This window comes from Emydura macquarii, unplaced genomic scaffold (assembly GCF_026122565.2).
Source record: "Emydura macquarii macquarii isolate MOO-44397 ecotype Brisbane River unplaced genomic scaffold, CSIRO-AGI_Emac_v2 contig_2636, whole genome shotgun sequence".
In the NCBI taxonomy this organism is placed as follows: domain Eukaryota; kingdom Metazoa; phylum Chordata; order Testudines; family Chelidae; genus Emydura; species Emydura macquarii.
The window spans coordinates 26175611-26195409 of NW_027132773.1; the positions used below are offsets into that span (position 1 = coordinate 26175611).

General features: G+C 35.2%; 1 protein-coding gene across 4 annotated transcripts in view; it reads right to left on the bottom strand.

The window, feature by feature from the left end:
• Positions 1-396: 396 nt before the first annotated feature.
• ZNF800 (zinc finger protein 800) overlaps positions 397-19799 on the bottom strand; it is a 28128-nt gene continuing 8725 nt past the window's right edge. For 3 of the 4 annotated variants that reach the window (XM_067564321.1, XM_067564319.1, XM_067564320.1), the window contains exons 4-5: positions 16301-16444; positions 2603-4887 (exon numbers count right to left, since the gene is read on the bottom strand). In XM_067564321.1, coding sequence (XP_067420422.1) covers positions 3197-4887; positions 16301-16444 — 1835 coding nt within the window. In that variant the 3' untranslated portion in view covers positions 2603-3196. Of the gene's footprint in view, positions 1933-2602; positions 4888-16300; positions 16445-19799 lie in introns of those variants that run through there. The other variant, XM_067564322.1, reaches the window with a different exon arrangement.

Here is a 19799-nt window from a genome sequence, read left to right on the forward strand (position 1 = left end):
GATCCTACCTTTCTTATAAAAATCTATATTCAGTTTTCCTGAACATCAGTATTTTATTCACAATGTTTTTAACAAAGACCATAACATTAACTAAAAGCAAGAAAGCTATTTGCCACCTGTAAAAACTAAGATTAGACAATGATTTCTTAATTACATAATGGAGGTCATTGTAAGAGTAGAAGAAAGGGGTTCACTCCAAGTGCTAAGTTTATCATAAGGCAAAAAGTATTTTTAATTATAATAGAATAATACAACAAACCAAACCCAATGATAGAGAAATAAAAGTTTATAGAAATGCAAATGTTGAAGTGTAGCTGCTGGCAGTAAGTGAGTTGGGTTATGACTGAAGAAAGTCATTCTAGTTTCACTACAATACACCTTTTTGTCTAAGCACACTTTGTTAAAGTAACTTCCAGTCTGATTTATTTCCATCAAATACAGTACATTAATCCAAACAAGAGCATGTACATTCAACAAAAAACATTTCCAGCAATAGTTACAGTCTAGTTCCCATTCACAGTGTATTGTTTTTAGTGCAAAGCACTAAAAAGGCCAAACGTTTTTCTATCCATAAAAGCATATTTTTTTACTCATGATCTTGTGATCAACATTTTTAGAATTTTTTTTAATACAAAAAGTATATCAGGACAAAAGGAACCTCCCTAAGTAAGAGAGTGAACCTATATAAAAACATGGTATCTCTTCTGATGTACAGGACCTTTCAAATTGTGGCAATTTGACACAAATCACTAAACAAAATATCTTCTAAAAAGTAAAAAAACATTGATGCACAGAAACCTTCCAAGATTTCCATAATGGTAGGAGTGCTGTTTTGCTAAAATCTTGATTATAAAATAGACAAAGGATCAGTAAGCATTTTGCAAATCCTACAATAAAGTCAAGTGCTACCTAAAGTGGTCATTTAAGATATTGCGAGAAAAAATTCTTCTGGGTTTCTCTCACACTATCCTCCTCCCTTTTATCAATATTTAAAGAAATAAAACTAGCATTATAAGAAGTGGTTGTGCATGGATTGTCTGTGTCTATAAAACATCAGAAAATATTCACTACCTTCATATTAACATTAGTGTGTTCTGTTTTAAAACAGTAACTGAAAAATTAACTGCAACTATCTTTAAAGTGCTTGTGTATAAAATTTAAACACAAAATTAAAGAATAAGGGAATGTGTTTGTTTTTGTAAACTTCCTAAATGTTTACAAATGAAAGGTTGTCGTATGAACCATGCATGGAAAAAAGTATTGGCAATATGTCTGTAGCAACTTTAGTACAGCGAAATTCAGTACAACCAAAAGTTGGGTAATTAGTCAAATTGAACAAACTGAAGTTATGGCAAATACTAAAAACTAGAACAATTCAGCCAATATACACTAATATGCTGTTTGCTCTTATACATTCATTTGTAATAAATTTAAAACAGTACATAACAAAGCAAAAGTTTGCCAGCCAAGTAGAGTGCCAGTCAAGTAGAGTCACAGAATTGGTTCATTAGCATTAGCAGTAGAGAGGTCAGGATCTATGCTGGCCTCTCAAGTTGATTTCCTAAATGAAAATATGTTTTCTTCCCAAAGATGCTTTTTGTAAAGGGTTTTTTTATGTTTAAAGCACAAAAAGTTTCATTTTCTATTGTGACAACTTTGCTGAACTGCATAGAGACAAGGATAGTTAACTGCTAGTCTATAGATGTATATTGTGCATTGCAAGTCAACAGTTACTTGATAAGTGTTGGGAGGAGGCACTGTCATATAACAAGCCAAGAATGGTTATTAATTTAGTAAGAAAACAATAGTTCATGAAAGTATTTCCTCATTTTTCTTATGGTACCATTTTCAAGATATTAGTGGTTCTAACACCAAATTAAAGTCTTTCCACTCAAATGAACTCCAAACTTTCCATACATCACTTGAAGTTATCTGAGGAGAAATGGGAATAAATTAATATTTTGAGTTTACCAATACAATTTCTGTTTACTAGTTATACAGCAGTGAAATCATTTTTAAATGCAAGGTTGTACCTAAAATTTACCACACACAAAAATTAAGAAACCCTCTCTTCCTCTCAGACAAGATTACTGTAATTTTAAGAGATAACTCAGCTCATTTTTAAGTTGCATTTTCTTTAGCAGAGAGTGGTTGCCAAACCACTGAAAACCCACTTAAATACACCCGACTGGTAATCAATCCACTGCAGAAGGTGAATCTAGACAGAGTGGCCTTCAGGGAGAGAGCACTTCTGAGCTGAAGACAATAGCAGATACAGGACAAGGCATATGTAATTAGCCTTATTTTCACTTAACGTGTATTTGTTATAAGGAGACATTTCTGAAGTAATAATTTAAAGATGCCTTCCCCTCGCTCTATCCATGCCTGTTTTTACTACAAGTCTCTGCAATACCCAAAAACCTTTAGGCAAAAACTGCAATGATTCTGAAATCTAAAATGGCCATCTATAGGTTATTTCCATTTAACAAAGAAATAATATTTTATAATTAGAAGACTATCTGTGCCACCATTTTTCTATAAAACAGGACTATGGAAAAACAGTGTCATCATGAAAAAGAAAAAACATCCAAATTTAAGGCCCTATCTTGGAAACCCTTACTCATGCAAACACAGGTGTTAAGGATTATGCCATTATGTTGGGAGGTGAGAGAAACTTAATAGAATAAGTTAAAAGAAAAATAATAAAGTTTACTGCTGGCTGATCATTCCAAATTATATGTAGAGATTTATTTACTCTGCTGTAATTCAATTTTACATCAGCTATAAAAGTACCATAATATTTTTGTAACTATCCTACAAATGTGTACATTAGCAGGATAAACCATGTGAACAAATATCAAACAAGTGCAAAACTAATTTTAAAATATCTACTGTAAACATAAGACAATATAAATTGATTTTTATAAAATTAAACAGTTTAGAAGAACTGTACAGCCTAACTGTATTAGGTTGCAACTTCCTGCAGAAGAAAAAGGTTTAGAAATTGACTTGTCCCCAAGCCACTGAAAACATTTTACTGAAGAGGCAAATGTGATAGCCACATTACTCTTGCTTCTCCCACCCATTAAGTCTATTGGAAAGTATCTGTTCCAGCAACAAAATAATAGCAAATTTAGGAGGGTTTGTGGTTTTGTTTTATTTTTTGTTTTTAAAGAGGCAAAATACTAGTTGTTTCTCACCAGACAAGAGCTTTTGATCTTGTACTTCTGCCTTTGGTTTTGTTTTCTTCAGGTGAATGAGATGCATTTGCCTTGTGAGTTTTCTTATGATGTTCTAGAAAAGTCTTTTTGGCAAATGCTTTTCCACATTTATTGCATCTGTGAAGAGAAAAGTTTTTTGTGACTTTGACTTCTATGCCAACATCAGCTCCTTCAAACTTTTTACTGGGTGAGTTAGAAGCCGCATCTTGTTTTGAACCAATCTGTCTTGCTTCATCCCTCTGAGGGCCCCTTTTTGCCACCTTATTTAGAACAAAATCAATAGGCTTTTTTATTGCTCTGATTTCTAAACTTGCAGTTATTTTATCAAGGTAACGTGATGACTTTTTATGAACTACAGTTATATGCCTTATCACATCCCGTTTGCGACGTGTTTCGTAAGTGCAGAGAGGACACCTGTAGAATTTAACATAAATGTTATTTCCATCTGTGTGCAACTCAATGTGTTTTGTTAAGTTCTGTTTAGAAGTAAATTGGCGTTTACAGAGTTTACAGTAAAGCTGCTTAAAGTCAAAGCCAGCTGAAAGTTTTGGCTTCCTTGTTTTTTGCTGGCCACCTGCAGCAGATGGATTGGTTGATTTAGGGCTTTCAAGGTCTCGTTTAACTTTATTTTTCTGTGCTGCTGGTGTGTTCTTTTTCTCATTCGAATGACTTGTTCCCTTTAATTCATTCTGTGGAGAAAGGGTAATGGAAGGGGTTGAAGATTCTACGGAATCTGCTGGTTCAACTTTTACTTTTATTTCTGTTCCATTGGCAGTATTATTGGATCCTTTTTCTCTTTTAGAGTTCTTTCCAGAAAGTGTTATCTTGTGAACAATTTGCATATGCCTTTTAAGCATTACTTGTGAACTATATTTTCTCTTGCACAGAAGGCATTTGCATGCAGTTAAATTGTATTCAGCCTTTGCGGAAGACTTTTGTTTTTGGGTCTTAAAAGATTTTTTAGCAGAAACTGTATCCAAGAACAAAGGTTGCCCAGGCTTTGTAGCTATATCAGGAGTAATGGAATCCCTTCTTAACCCCCTATGAACTTCATCAAAATGCCTCCTTACATTGGCTTTTGTAGCAAATGATTTATAACATACAGGACAACTTCTACCTAATGTTATAAGAACATTCTTATTTCGTCCTTTTGTGGAGCGTTGATTTGGTTTCTTTTTTGTTTCTATGTACTTCTTTAGTTCTTCCATCTTTTTTTTGTGTACTTTTCTAATGTGCCGACGTACACAGCGTCTGGAATGAAATTCTTTTCTACATAGACAACAAATCAACTGGTGACCAAAATCTAAATTATCAGAAGAGTTCAATTCAGGATTTAATGCTGGAGTTTGTCCTTCAAGAGTAGACATTACATTTATTACAGTATCAGCAGGTGGAGACTCTAAAGTTTCTGTATCTGGTGTTGAAACAGTTTGGGGCTGCTCAGTGGTAGATTCCTGTATTGGTAATGGAGCTTGATCAGGAGTACTGCTAATCTCAATGTTCTCTTCTGGGTTGTCAGTCCTTGAAACAAACTGAAACACAGCATTCTGATTTGTTTCTATCGGTTCTAATTTAATTACATATTCTTGTTTGTCCACTCTTGGATAAATGGCTTCCAGAAGATTATTTACAGCTTGGCTTTGTTTATCATTTACATCTGGGAGGTCTGTAAAACAAAAAGTTATTGTTTAATCATCTACAAATTATTTCAATTTTTCAGATTTCAAAGTGAGCCTTGAATATCGGCCTAAACATTGAATTATGTGCCCACAAATTTTATTTCTATCTCAAAGTTCATATTTGTACTACTTTCCGACAATTGCTACAATTACAGCCAGCCTAGTGAGTAGAAATCTTGCTTAATTTGCAAATTGAACCATCAGTTCCTATTTCCAGAAGTGGATTTTCTCTAGATAATCAACATAAATATTTTTATTACCTCAGGATAAACATCCTTAGAATTATTAAGAATCCTGGGTTACCTCAGTGATTAACTAATTTTTTCTGGTACATATGAGCTGGCAGCTCCCCAATTTAAGATTTACACTGTATCTTAAATGAATTTCTTTTCTAGGAAAACAACAAACCAACTCCTGGCCAAAATCAAAATTATCAAGATGTAATACCTGACCTTTTTTTTTTTTTTTTTTTTAATTTTATTATGAGTATTACCTCATGTACAACAATATCATTAGGGGGAGATTTTCCTGGGGCTCTGGAAGTTACCTCTTCCTGCCTCCGCCAACTGCCCAACTTTGTCCATCAGAACCCAGATTTACTGACCTTTAGGACACACTATAAGGCCTATACAATCCCAAGCTTTCCATAAGGAAACAACATAAATATGGTATGAGGATGAAAGGAGAATTTCATTTGTGGTGTGTCGGGAGTTTCATTGGCAGAAAGAATTTTGTATGTTTTTATAATGGGAAGTACCTGTTTAAAGAAATCAAGAATTATTGTACTAAACTACTTTAAGAACAAATCAATTTATGAGATGAGATTTTTTTGTAGATATATGTGACAGACTGAAAAGGATACTTATTGACCCTCCGCTCCAAATGATATTAGTTAGATGTTCAATTTATAATGAACTACCTCAAACAGTTAATAGAATAATCCTTGTATGTATGACACCCTATACCTCAAAGTAACGCCCTGGAACCCCCATATTCACCACTTTGATATGATTATGATATGCTTGGTACAATGCATGCCTTGTGAGGTATCATTTTAAAAGTCTTGATCTGTTGAACATTAAATTCTGTTGAATTGTATGTACCATCATTGTATGAGAAGTTATGAAACATTGGTATATGAGTTACTGAAATATGTTCTGAAGTTGGGAGACACCCACAGCCAGCCTTTCAGCTGCAACAAAAGAGAGTCAAACAGGCATTGATGGCCAATCAAAAAGTATCCACTCTCCCAAAGACTTCTCAGAGAAGGCACGTATGCAATGGGGGGGGGCTGCATGACCAATCAAGACTGCCTAACCCTGACATCACACAAGGATCTGTCTAGCAGCTGGAAGAAAGTATAAAAGAAGGACAGTGACATCATCGCTCGGCCTCTCCCTACCTTATCTCAACACATGGAAGATCATCTGGAAGACAAAGACTCTGAATTAGGGAGTTTAGTCCCAGGCTGGAAGGGAGTCCAGTCTATGTATTGAGGAACTGTAAGCTACTTGTACCATCTGTTAGGATGAAAGACTGATTCAAATCTTGCTTAGTCTGTTTAAATTAAGAATTTAGACTGCAAATTTATTTTTATTTCCTAGGTAACCAACTTTGATCTCTATGCCTGCTACTTATAATCACTTAAAAATCTATCTTTCTTTAGTTAATAAATCTGTTTTATATTTTACTTAAAACTGTGTTTTTGGTTTAAGTGCTTGGAGAATCTCAGCTCAGATTACAAAGGCTGGTGCATGTCCACCTTCCTATGAGGAAGTGGCAAATTTATTAATGAGCTTACACTATGCAAGGGAACCATGAGCAGTGTAAGACAGTATATTTCTGGGGTGCAAGGTTGGGGAGCTGAGGGAATTGGCAGAAGCCTCTCTACTGATGGTTCATGAGTGGCTGGGAGATGATTCATGTAACTCACTTGGGTATATCCTGGCCTGTGGATAGATGTGTAAATGCACAGCCTGTCAGAGGCTTGTAATTTGAGATTAGCATCACAGTGAGAGAGACAGTCCAGGCTGTTGAGTTTGGAGGGCTCGGCAGTCCCACAGTCCAGGTTGCACTCGGGGACCCCAATCACAGTATGTCACTCTAAATGCATTTTCCTGAGAATCTTACTGAATTACCAAAACAAAATTAAGAACTGGAAAAATTTTTCCCTGCAATTCTATTACTTCCAGGATATATTGATACCTGCATTTGACAATATATTAGATTATAAAGTACCTCTAAAGATGTTCTAAAAGAGTTGTAAATAACCTTACAATTAACTAGAGATAAAGCCCTATTAGATCATCCAGACTACTCCTCTAAGTGCAAGATACAGTTCTTGATAGAAGATGTGAACATTAAACCAATAATATATTCTCAGCCTCTCAACTCCATTGCACTAGCTAACACCTTTCCTAAAAAAATAATCATTAGATCAGTCAATTAAGTTTACTAAAATGGCTGGTTTTGACAGGAGACCAGAATAAAATGATACTAATGGAGGAAACCCAATCTGGTATGTAAAAAGTTGACAGGAGACCAGAATAAAATGATACTAACGGAGGAAACCCAATCTGGTATGTAAAAAATTTAACTGTGGAGTCATTACAGCTGAGCTGGTTGGAAGAGATAAAGGTGGAAAAAAGCACACAGGGCACTATTCCCCCCACCTGGGCCTCATAACAATAAATAAAAAAATAAAACAAACCCAGAGACCTAATTCTGAAAAATCAGTATTATCAGAAGAAAATTTTAATTATGAAAAAAGTCAGAGCATTCACAGCTCAAACTCAAAGGCCACAACCTGCAATTTTTCCATGACTTCTCTGCCCTACCTTTAAAAAAAATAGCTTTGGGGGAAATTACAACAGCACTCGGGATGGGAGAAATTCATTACAGATGGGGATTCCTATTTAGCTTCCAAAAATCAGTATTATACAGAAAAAGTACACTCCAGATGCTTGGGATAGAAATCCAAATCTCAGGTGTACAAGATGACTCTCCAAAGGTAGTAACTACAGATAAGCCACTGAAAAATGCTTGGCCAATGATGAAACCCAAGAAAAGGACATCAGGAAAAAGAAAAAATGTAAGACTCTAGAGACCATACTGGCAATGACAGAAGTGAAGCTGAACAAAAGAACTTGGATACCTGAGAAGTAACCTAAAGGCTAACCAAAAAAGATTTCTTGGGAATCACAAGAATGACAAATTGAACAGTAACTATGACATCACAAATAAATTAGTATAAAGTTTGCTTTAATTAGGATGATCAGTAGTAGCTTTCTTCTGCATTTTAAAATAGACAAAATAAAGGACAATAAGAATGGAATGGGGGTGGATCCCAAGGATGGAAGAGATTGGAGAAAATAGAGAAGGGATGGAAAAGAGCTTTAGGGGTTCTGTCTACACTCTCCTTGTAACTCAAACGATCAGATGCCTAGGGTAAGGGATCAAGGTCCCATAGGTGGAGAATGTACCTCCTTTGGATTTCAAGAGAGTCCCCACAAATCACGTTATGTGTTATTTTATTTGTTAATTTAGAGTAAGGGGCATGGGGAAGGAACTAGGGAGGGTGGGGGGAATTAATACAAGAAAGATGTATGGAAATTTACAAACAAAAACCAAGTCATGTTCAGGCATACAACTGTGACTGCAACATAATTAGAAACATGAAACACTGGGATTCATGTCTTGAACAGCTAAAGAATTACTCATTTTAAGTTTTTCAATAAGATAAATAGTTACTCCTAATGGCTCTTCCTTTTAAACTAACATCTTTGAATGTCATTAAAGAAAAAAAGCCTTAGCAGAACTTTAAAAACTCACTCAAATTATTCTACTTCAAGAAACTCATTTTCAGGAGGGGGAAATTATGGGCATGAAAGGTAATTGAGTTCAGCAGATATTTTTTCCTTCACCTAAAGAAAAAAGGAGTTGAAATAATATTTACTATGTATCCTTTAAGATTTAAAAGATGAATTTAAAGATAAGGAGGGATGATTTATATTGCTGAAGGGTACAATTGCTAAGTTAATAACAATGTGTTCAGTGTAAGCTTCCAACCAAAAGCAAAAAACTTTTCTAAAGTATTTCTTTAAAACCCTGCAACACTTAAGGAACACAATATTATATTGGAGGAGACTTAACTGTGAACCAACTCCTTATTGGGAAGATCTGATAAAAAAAGACAAGGGGGGATAGGGAAGCAGGTGCAGCACTGACTTCTCTGTGTCAACAATTCAGTCTCTCATATGCTGGAGAAAACTGCACCCAAGGGAAAGAAATTGCAAATTGTTTTCACATGTTCATGTTTTATACTAATATTGATTTAATGTTCGTCCCTAAATCCTTAAAGAAGCAGACAAGAGCTGCAGAATTTGGCAACAAAGTGTAAAGCTGTGATGAGTTCCGAAGATCACTTTTTTGGAAAATTAACTACTTACTTCTTCAAGACAAAAATCAGGTGGGTTGCAGCAACTAAAGAGGACCTTGTTCAATCCTTTCAAATATATGATACAGATAATAAAAAGAAGACTTCTCTGGCAGGCAGGCAAAACACTTTCTGTTAATCAGAACTTCTCAACTCTAAAATGAAAGAGCTCATGGAAAAATAGAATAGAACTGCAGATAAAGTGGTTAAAACATTCATAAAAACTGGTTTAAAATATATCAACAACTAATCTTAGGAAAAATTGAAAATGTTCGTGACAGATGCCACTGAAGAAGTCCTTAGGTATACCAAGGGGATGTAGCATGAAAAAGGCTACTGGCTCGAAAGCCTAATGGGATTCAAGAGCAATGTATTATTCTGGCAATTAAGAACAATCAGCAAAAGATGGTTACACACCCTAATGAAATGTGCACTACTGTTGCTGATTATAAAAATCTCTACATTTTAGATACTCTTAATTCTGCAATTATGCAAACATATCTGGAAGTAGCATGTTTGGCAAAGATAAGAAAAACTGATGAAGATTTAGATAAATAATAACAGACGAAATCCTAAAGGCAATAGCAAGTATGATAAATTGTAAAATTACAGAAACTGACAGCTTTCCAGCTGAATTTTACGAGGTATTTAAGGAGGTATTAGTGGATCCCCTGAGAGGTACCCTCAACGCTATTATATTAGGAGAAATTCCATAACCTATGAAAGAAGCTATTATGATTGTTCTCCCTAAAGATGGAGAAGACAAATTATTCAATTCCTACAGACCCAAATCACTGCTGAATCATGATATACATTTTTAGCAAAAATACTAGCTAGTTGATTGCTGTCTATGCTCTCAGTTTATATAAATCCAGATCAAACTGGATACATTAAGCATAGACAAGTGTCAAACAATATTCAAAGAATACCTGGAATCAGCCATAATGGCAGATTAAAAAAACGATCAATTTTTTCACTAGACAGAGATAGCCTTTGATAGGCTAGACTGAAATTTTCTTTTTCAAGTCCTGTCCTATAGAGTTTCTTAAATGGATAACTGCTCTTTACACCACCACAAAAGCGGCTGTGCAAATTAATGGGGTTAAATCTGCTGTTTGAATTACAGATGGAGACTAAGCAGGGATGTCCCTTACTTTTTGCACTGGCTATGGAGCCTTTTACACAGAGGATAAGAAACAAGGAATCTATTGCAGGAATAAACTTGCAGGAACACAAAAGAAAATAGCATTCTATGCAGATTATGTAATTAATTTTATTTAAACCAAATATTTCCTTTAAATTAGTTTCTAACAAAATCCATGACTTTGGGAAAGCATCTGGATTTAAAGTAAATTATGCCAAATATGAAATGCTAGCTATAAATTTGCCAGACTCTGAAAAGTGACTCCTCCAGAAAACATTTGGGTACAAATGGACAACAAATTCTATAAGATATTTGGAAATTTAAATTTCAAACAAGCTAGAAGATCTCTCGGATTTAAATGTCAAACCACTATTTCAGCAAACGAGAAAAGATCTGGAGTGTTGGAGGAACTATGCATTTTCTTAGTTGGGAAGAATAACCACAGTCAAAATGAACATTCTGCCAAGGATATCTTTTTTGTTTCTAAATCTTTCTTTGATAATTTCAGATAAACTCTAACAGGAATACAGAGGATGTTAGAATGTATACGGAATAAGAAAAGATCAAGAGGGAGTGCAGATACTTCAGATAGGGTGGATTAGCTTTTCCAAATATTCTATGGTACTATCAAGCCAGCCAGCTCAAAGGAGTAGTGGATTGGGGGCACTCTAACCCAACCAACACTGGGTCTTTATATCGAATGGGAAAATTGCAGCAGTATAGACATCGCTAGGCTACTCTGGATTAATAAAAAACACCACACCCTCCAGAAATGTATACACATTCTTCAACAAAGGCTACTCTACAGGTCTGGAATAGAATTTGAGGTAAAATAAATTATTTTCCCTTGTCAATGACACTCATTGCAGATAATCCTGATTTTAATCCAAATCACAAATAAAAAATTTGAGGAGGCATGGAATACACACAGCTAGCCAGCTATACAGTAAAGAAACTTTTCTAACTTATTTAGAGATCAAAACTAACTTTAACTGATCCACTCTCCTCTGATACCAGTACTTTCAAGTCAAGCATTATAGTTTTCAACTGTCTAGAAAACCTGTTTAATACAGAAAATTAACTTTAACAGAAGCGACAGCATCTGGTCAATTAGGAAACAAAAAACCTAACTAATTTATATCAATCTTTGCAGACAACTTTCCCAACCAAAAGAAGTCCATATATGTCATGCTGGGAAAAGGACCAGAACAGACAAAATTACACTGGAGAAATAGCATTTAATCTGGAAAAGAGGACAAGGCAACCTCAATCTGTAACACAATAAAATTTCTTTAAGATACTATTTTAATGGTACTTCACAGCAGTCAGGTTAAAAAATGAATATTGAATCAATGGGGATTAATGTTGGATAAAAAGTGATGAAAAATGAGATTTTTATGCATATATGATGGATGTGTCCAGTCATTAGAAAATATTGGGAAACAATCCATAACTAGGGGTGTACTTAAATGATGGAGAAATCACATAATTTTTGTGGGTTGGTCATGACAAAAAATAGATTTCACAGATGTTACACAGCTACAAAATTTGCTATATATGACCAGCCATGAAAAAAAGTGTGATTTCTCCACAGCGTTTCTCAAACTAGGGGCCTGGACCCAAAAGGGGGTCATAAGCTTATAACCGTGTCCCAGTATTGCCACCCTTACTTCTCCGGTGCTGCCTTCAGAGTTGGGCAGCCAGAGATCAGATTTCATGGGGGAGACCATATTTCAGAGTCCATGATGTGATTTTCAATGCCACAAATTTGGTAGACCCCATCGATAACTAAATATCGTGAAGTGTTGGATATTTATTACCAAATAATCCTTTGGTAAAACTTCTAGGGCTTCCTAGTGAAAACAGTCACGAAAGAGGAAACGAAGAATTAGTTTCTCATCAGCTAGTAGTTGCTTGGCTATTAGTAGCCTCTTATTTGAAAAAGAAAAATAGCTCAACCATAGAGGAATGGTTTAAACAAAATAAGGGAGTTTGTGTTTATGGAAAAGTTAAAACACCAATAATGTACTCAACAAAACAGAGAGAAGACAGACAGATACTTAGATATCTGGGTACATTTTATTCAATACTCAAAGTACATTCACCTGCAAAAACACTCAGCACTCCTGCCCAATTTTTTTTTTATTACTAACATTTGATAGACAAGCCTGGTCTGTTATGTGTATATGGAGATTTCACTCAGTTTAATCAAATCACAAGAAAAAACAGATAAAAGTATTACAGAGTGAGCATCATTACAACACCTAACACCCCATTAAATAGAAAGATCTGATTACTACACTCCTGTATAATGTCTCATGAAACAAAAGCTAATTGTTATGACTGTTTTGTTTCTGCTATTTGTTTCCTTGCTACATGGCAATGATTTGTAAACTTGTTAATACTTCCTAAATTAATAGTTTTTTAAAATGGCTGGTTGAAGCTACACAGGTGCTTTGTATTATTATACCTTTATACTCTCCCATGACAGCAGCTTTTACAGTTTGTTTAAAAATTGAGGCTGTTCATACGCATGCTTACAAAATGAAACAGCAACTCAATCTACTTAATAGAGTTAAATACACACACAAAAAAGGCTGCAGATAGTGCTTGCTTTTCCTTGGAAAGTAAGTGCTGCAGTCTTTTGCTTGGGCAGCTTGTTTTGTTTCAGTGGGATAACAAACAGTTGTAAAAAGAATGGCAGACACACAATTTGAGTTAGTTTGATTGATTTAACATTAAAATCAACACAATCACAAAAATCTTACACGTGCTAACTTCCTCAGTATGGAGGGGTCAAGAGAAAATTCAAAATACTTGCTGATGTATACTTTTCTTCCCATACTTTCTCAAGTTTATCTTTCAAATCATTTGCATGCAAGGATTCAGATTAAGAAATTTGTCAGTTTATGAAGATCTCTTCAAAAGAACTTAAGTAACATTATAGACTCTGTCCAAACATTGTGAAATTAGTTTCTGCATTAGAACAGAATGTTATTTTTAGTTGGCGCACAAAAGGGGTCTTTCATATGCCTTTATTTGTAGAACATAATAGATGTCAAAGCTAGCCCCACCAACCCCAGTTCAACAGAGGACAAAACACCAAGGACTAGACTATAGTTTTATAATCTACCTCGAATAAAGGGTGGTGAATAGCTGCATCTCAGAGAAGACCAGAAAACTAATGACAACTCAGGGTCACAATTTTTCCCCTGCTCAGAGAAAGTAGTAAGTTACTTCATCCCTTTTTATGGAGAAGCTTATTCACTCTGTGTTTGACCAACTACTTTGGTCAATAATTTAGGTAGGGAGCCAAGACTTCTCCTACGCCTCATCCCCTTCTTGTGGGAAGAGAAGGAACATCAGACAAGCAGCCAGTACAGGCTCCCTACCTTCCACAGCCACTACTGGAACAAGGACTAGTAAGGGAGGCCTTACTCCTCACTTCCTTATACAGTCAACAAGTAGGGGCTGTGACATAAAAGGGACTATTGGCTATCAGATAAAGATTCTAGAACTTTGAAAAATATTTTCAAATATCTACACTTTTTTTAAACATCCAACTTGGACAGAAAAAGATTGAAAAGCAATAGAAACGCAATCCCTAAGTTAAAGCAAGATGAAAAATAGCCTTGAATAAAAAATTCTTTTCTTCAGACTTATTTCCCCATACTCAAACTTGAATACATCTAACATTATACTTCTCTAAAATTTAATATCTACAAAATATTTGCCCATTACACTTAATTCAGCAAGAATAATAAATGAAACAAATATTTTTAATCCAGGAATATTGCCAGTTGCATTTGCTCAATGCATTTTCAATTTCAAATCAGAAACTATTGATAACATGGTTTAAAAACATGCTTGATTATATATACTTTTTAAACTGATAAACTGTCAATGTGCTCATTGTTGTAAAGACTATAGATATGGTCCTTTCCCAAAAGGTTTTAATAAACTGTTAGACACATGAGCTGCAAAATTTTAATAGCTCAATTCCATATAATCCAATGGATAAAAATTACATAGAATACAAAAATTAGAATCTAGAGTCCAAAATGTGTTTTATCCTACACTTTTCACTCCCCTCCCTTTATTTTTGTTTATTTTTTTCAGGTTCAGTCCAGCGACTATATCTCATATATACTCATATCTTCAGTTGCTAAATGAAATGTATTAGAATGACATCAACCCACTCTTGTTACTTGAATGCAGCAGCAGGCACAAGTAAAATTTCTGTGCAAGAACATAGCTTTAAAATGAGATGGGAATGAGGAAGTAGACCATTAGCTTAGTCAAAGAGGCATTGTAGGCCAATGGGTAAGGCACAAGACAAAGACTTAGGCCTAGTCTACACTAGGAATTTACTCTGGTATAGCTCTATGTCTCAGCGGTGTGAAAAATCCACATGCCTAAGAGACATAGCTATGCCGACCTAATCCTCAGTGTAGAACAGCGATGGCTCAATGGAAGAATTCATTCATCAACCTAGCTACTGTTCTCAAGGAGTTGGATTACCTACACCGAGGGGAGAAGCCCTCCTGTCAGCATAGGTAGCATCTACACTGAAGCGCTACAGTGGCTCCAATGCAGCATTTTAAGAGGAGACATAGCTAGGAAGAGAACCCAGGTTTCCTAAGGGTATCACTAATCTGCAGTGTAACACCAGGCAAGGCAATTTACCTCTATGCCTTCATTGCCCCTTCCATGCTTTGTCTGTTGTAGCTTCAGAAGTTTTGTAACACCTAGCACAATGATCTGATCTCAGGCTTCTGGGTGCTACTGCAATACACATCATTACTATTTCTATCAAAAAGCTTTTTCAATGTTCAATATTTCCCTTCCCTCACAGGTCACTAAAAGTGATTTAAAGCTTGTCTTTACTCAGAGATACTATGTCAAGGTGTTAGAGCTAGAACATAGCTTGGCATAGGCTATCACATTTGTAAGTTTGTCTCCCCCACCTCCGTTAGAATATAGGTTGTAATCTGGGTATACCTTATTTTAACTTAGGGTATATTTTGTCATAATATACTAATCATTTTGTAACAGCAAATTATGTTGAGGTCCTTTATCAACAATCTTGTGTTTTTCTTATTGCAGAAAGGATTGGTTGAAGGAAAAAACAAAAATCTCAAGAATTCAAGCAAGAAAATGTTAACAAGAGGCATGTGTAAAGGTACAAGTGACCAACTTTTAGATCTTGAAAGTGTCCTTCTAAAGTTATTAATAAGATACTACTAACTATTAAAAATATTTCAAGGCTAACATGGAAATTATCTAATACTGTATGGCACATCACAATGCTATCAGCCCTGGCTCTAGATCCTTAAGGGAGAAATCTTCAGAGTCTTCATCTCATACGAGACCCAACCTCATTTATATTTTCTCACTCTTCTTTCCTATGGGAATACAGGAATTCTCAACTATACTGAATTTCATTACTTAGATCCTGAACTCATGCAAAAAACTGAACAGATACATAACTTTACTCATGTGGGTAAACTTACACACATCCTCAAACATTTGCAAACCAAGGCCTTAAATTGCCATGTGGCCCAAATTAATAACTTTGAACCATACTTTCCCCTCATTCTCTGCATAGAAAACTCCCATTTCACACAAAGGGAGTTTCAGACAGATTGAAAGAATGATTCTGAAAGTGACAAGCTAATAAAAGGGAGGTCCTTCATTGATCTAATTTACCTGTTAAATTAGTTGCATCTTGTTTCCAATGGTGTTTTTACATACAATACAGAAGGGTAAATTCCCTCAACTGTAGGTTGTTTGATTAAATATTTCAATGAATAAAACTTACTGTCATCCATCTGGAGACTTGGAGGACAATAGAACTTTTTATGAGTAATTAAATTTGGTAATCCTCTGAAGAGACTGCGGCATATTTTACACTCAAAAATGGTGTCCACGTCTTTTAACAAGATATGTTTAAGTTGTTTAGTTCCTGAAACAAAAGAAATGTTACAATTAAAATAAGGTACTTTTTTTAAACTCTCACTATTTGATTTAAACAAAAATATTTTCAAATCAAACAAATTTCAGTGCAAAAGCAGGAAATAATGCAAGATAACATGCCATTATCTATTTCATTTGTAAGTCAGCTACATGCGTTCTGGATTACTGCATAAAGACTAGGCTAAAGAAAAAATATCAAGATTACAGATATTGTTAAAAGCAAAAGGACTGAGCTTTAAGATTAAAACGAATAAAACAAAATAAAGGGAGTTTATACTACAGTATTTGGTTAATGGAAATATAATTGCCTATCGGGTGGAAGGAAAGAACAGCCACCTAGTCATTTAAATAATTATTTAGCACATTTTCAGATCCTCAGACAGCACTGAGGATGTACAACAAAGCACTTTCACTCTAAAAGACTGTCAAACAGAGCAGAAAATTGTAAAGAATACAACAAAATGAAAAAAGAATAATAGACAAATTCTAGTCCGTTACACAAGGGTACCCAAGAATTTGGACCTGTATATTTAGTCTGCCTATTGTCTTCCTCACTGAAGAAAAATTCAGAAATTAAGACTAGTTTTAGGCCAGCACCTTTTGTATTAAGCATAGAGTTTGTGTCTGTAAGCATGCAAATTTAAAAAAATATACATAAAGTGCAGAAGTGCCTTGCTAACGTGCTCCAACCATGACTTTTTCTGAAGGGTCAATTAAAGGGGTGAGAGAATAGCTCATACTCCAAATCCATTCCTTCATTGGCCTCTGTGCTGAAACTGCGAACAAGAGTGCTTATAGTGATGGTAGTTTTTGTGATATGGACTCTTGTCCAATACAAACTTTAGAGAGGCACTGGCTAATCAAGATGGGGTTTACCTGAGTTTCTATTTTAAATTTCTTAAGTATACTAGATCATTAAAATAGAAGTCTTTAAAAAAAAAAAAAAAAAAAAAAAAGCCTTACATAACTACTAAATCAAACTTGATTTGAACTAGTGAAAAGCTCCATAAATGACTGAATATTTGAGCCATCTAGTCCACTGTAAGCAGACAAATATTTTTGATTGGAAGAGTCTTCTGTAGAATTGTGAACCCAGCTTATTCAACTTGAGTGAAACACAAAAAATAAATGTTGAGGTGTGAGATTTTAAAGTTCTGCCGATTTTAAATTTTATAGTGTTTAATAAAAACAGCAAGAGTTTATTTTTTAAAATATGAATTAAACAGTATATCTTGACAGTGTTTTGACCATACCATTTTAAAGATATTCTTGACTGAAGTCAAAAGTGGATAGCACTACAAAGCATCATAATATCTGAGTTCTTTAGAATTCAGACAAAAACTACATGATCCTATCTCAAAGCCTAAAGAGAAGGTAAAGGCTCCCATTGACCTTAATAAGCTGTGGACCTGGCATTACATACACAATTATTAACTTTACACTAGGATATTATGAGTTACTTAGTATTCACAAAGAACTTCTGTTTTCTACCTTAAACTATCTAAACCACAACATTCGATGTCCAGGCTGATATATTATCTGAAGATCATCTCTGCCTATACTCTGCAGTTCATATGAAACGCACAAGTGTCACTCATTGTTGAAGTCCACAGTCAGCCCCATACATACGTATACATATTGCAATTGCATCTACGTAGACAATCAAGTCGAGCAATTTAATCTATATGTCATAACTAGTCAACAGACGAGAGAAGGGAATTATTCATGTTTATGAGGAAGACCAGACAGCCCTTTCTGATGGGTGCAGCCTGCAAGTATGTGACCTACGCATTTTAACTGGCCACTGTGGCAAAAGGGGAGTCAAAGGCTCCCACTTGTCATTATTAGCAGCACATCTAACTATTCCGCATCTAAAGCGATTGAGCTTTATCTCAAGATGGCATGAAAGATCAAAACCAGGATGCTGGACTGTTGGATTTGTCATGAGACAGGGATTGGCTAAATTTAAAGCTTGAAAATAGGAATATAGCAGAACCCTTACCTAATTGGGACCAGGGCCAGAATGGACATTCAAAAATTCAGAGAATCCGGACAGTGGGAAAGTGCAAGACTACAGAGCCATCTAGCAGCCACAGGAGAAATCGCCACTTCTGAACCTGTCTGCGCTGGTTGTTCAGTTAATTTGGAGAGCTGGATAACAGAGGATCAGATAAATGGGTTTTGCTGTACTGTGCCTATATTCTGCCTGGTCTGGAAGTCACTCTCAATGTAGATAGTGAGTGCCAACACTTGGTCAAAGGTACTGTGGTTTGGTCTGAAACCTACTTGATCTACACTCAGAAGTCTCATCAATAGTGGAGGAAAAAAGACTATGAAAGATAATTCTTTCAAATAATTTGCACATGCAGTTTAGCACAGAGATGGGGTGCTAACTAGTTGCAAATTGATAGTCTCAGGTTTTAGTAAGGCTATTACTTTTGCTCTGTGACTGATCTTAGATATTTTATTCTCCTGAATGACTAAAGAGAAACATGGCTAGCCAATGTCTAATAGTTCTTCCAGGGTTCTTCAGGAATTCAGGGGAGATGTTATCAAGTCCACAGGCTTTACCTATTTTCAGTGTTCTACCTGCCCCTTCTATCTATTTCATCTGTGGTGAAAGGATCGAAGTCTTTTTCTGTTTCAGGTATGCACTGTTTGTAATGCTACCATTTCGTCTTCACTTCTCCTTCAAATGTTTTGTCCCTGTCTGCCTTTGTAACATTTATCAGATGAGTAGTAATACCATATATAGAAACTGGGTAATGATGCTGTGCTAGAGGCTTCGGAGCACCACCACCAATAACTAGGCACAACAGAGTGAGTTAAAAATGGCAGCATTATCTCCCACTGTATTAGCTTTTAGAGAGCTTAAGACAAACCCTATTAATTGTATTGTGTTTTTTCTTTTAAAGAGAGTTGAAAAAATAAAGAGAATCTTTCAAGGAAGTGTGTGTGATTTTAGACATTTTTATAAAAATTTATTGGGTATAAAAATCCAAGAAACTATAATGATTCATCTATTGTGGCAACTTACTCAGGTACTTTAAAAGAATACAGTTAAAAAAAAAAACTTCAAGAGACCATACAGGGACTCTTTAATTGAAGACTAGTATATTAAGTACTTAGGAACTATTTGCAGACTTTTTTGACCTATTGTGCATCAGAGAAAGAATGGTCCATTGGTTTGGACACATACCTGGGACAAAGACGACCTGGGTTCAATTCTTTGCTCCACCAGAATTCCTGTGTGATGTTGAGCAAGTCACTTAATTTCTCTGTGCCCCGGTTCCCCATAATAGTATATCCCTCCCTCACAGACAGCATTGAAATAATAAATTCAC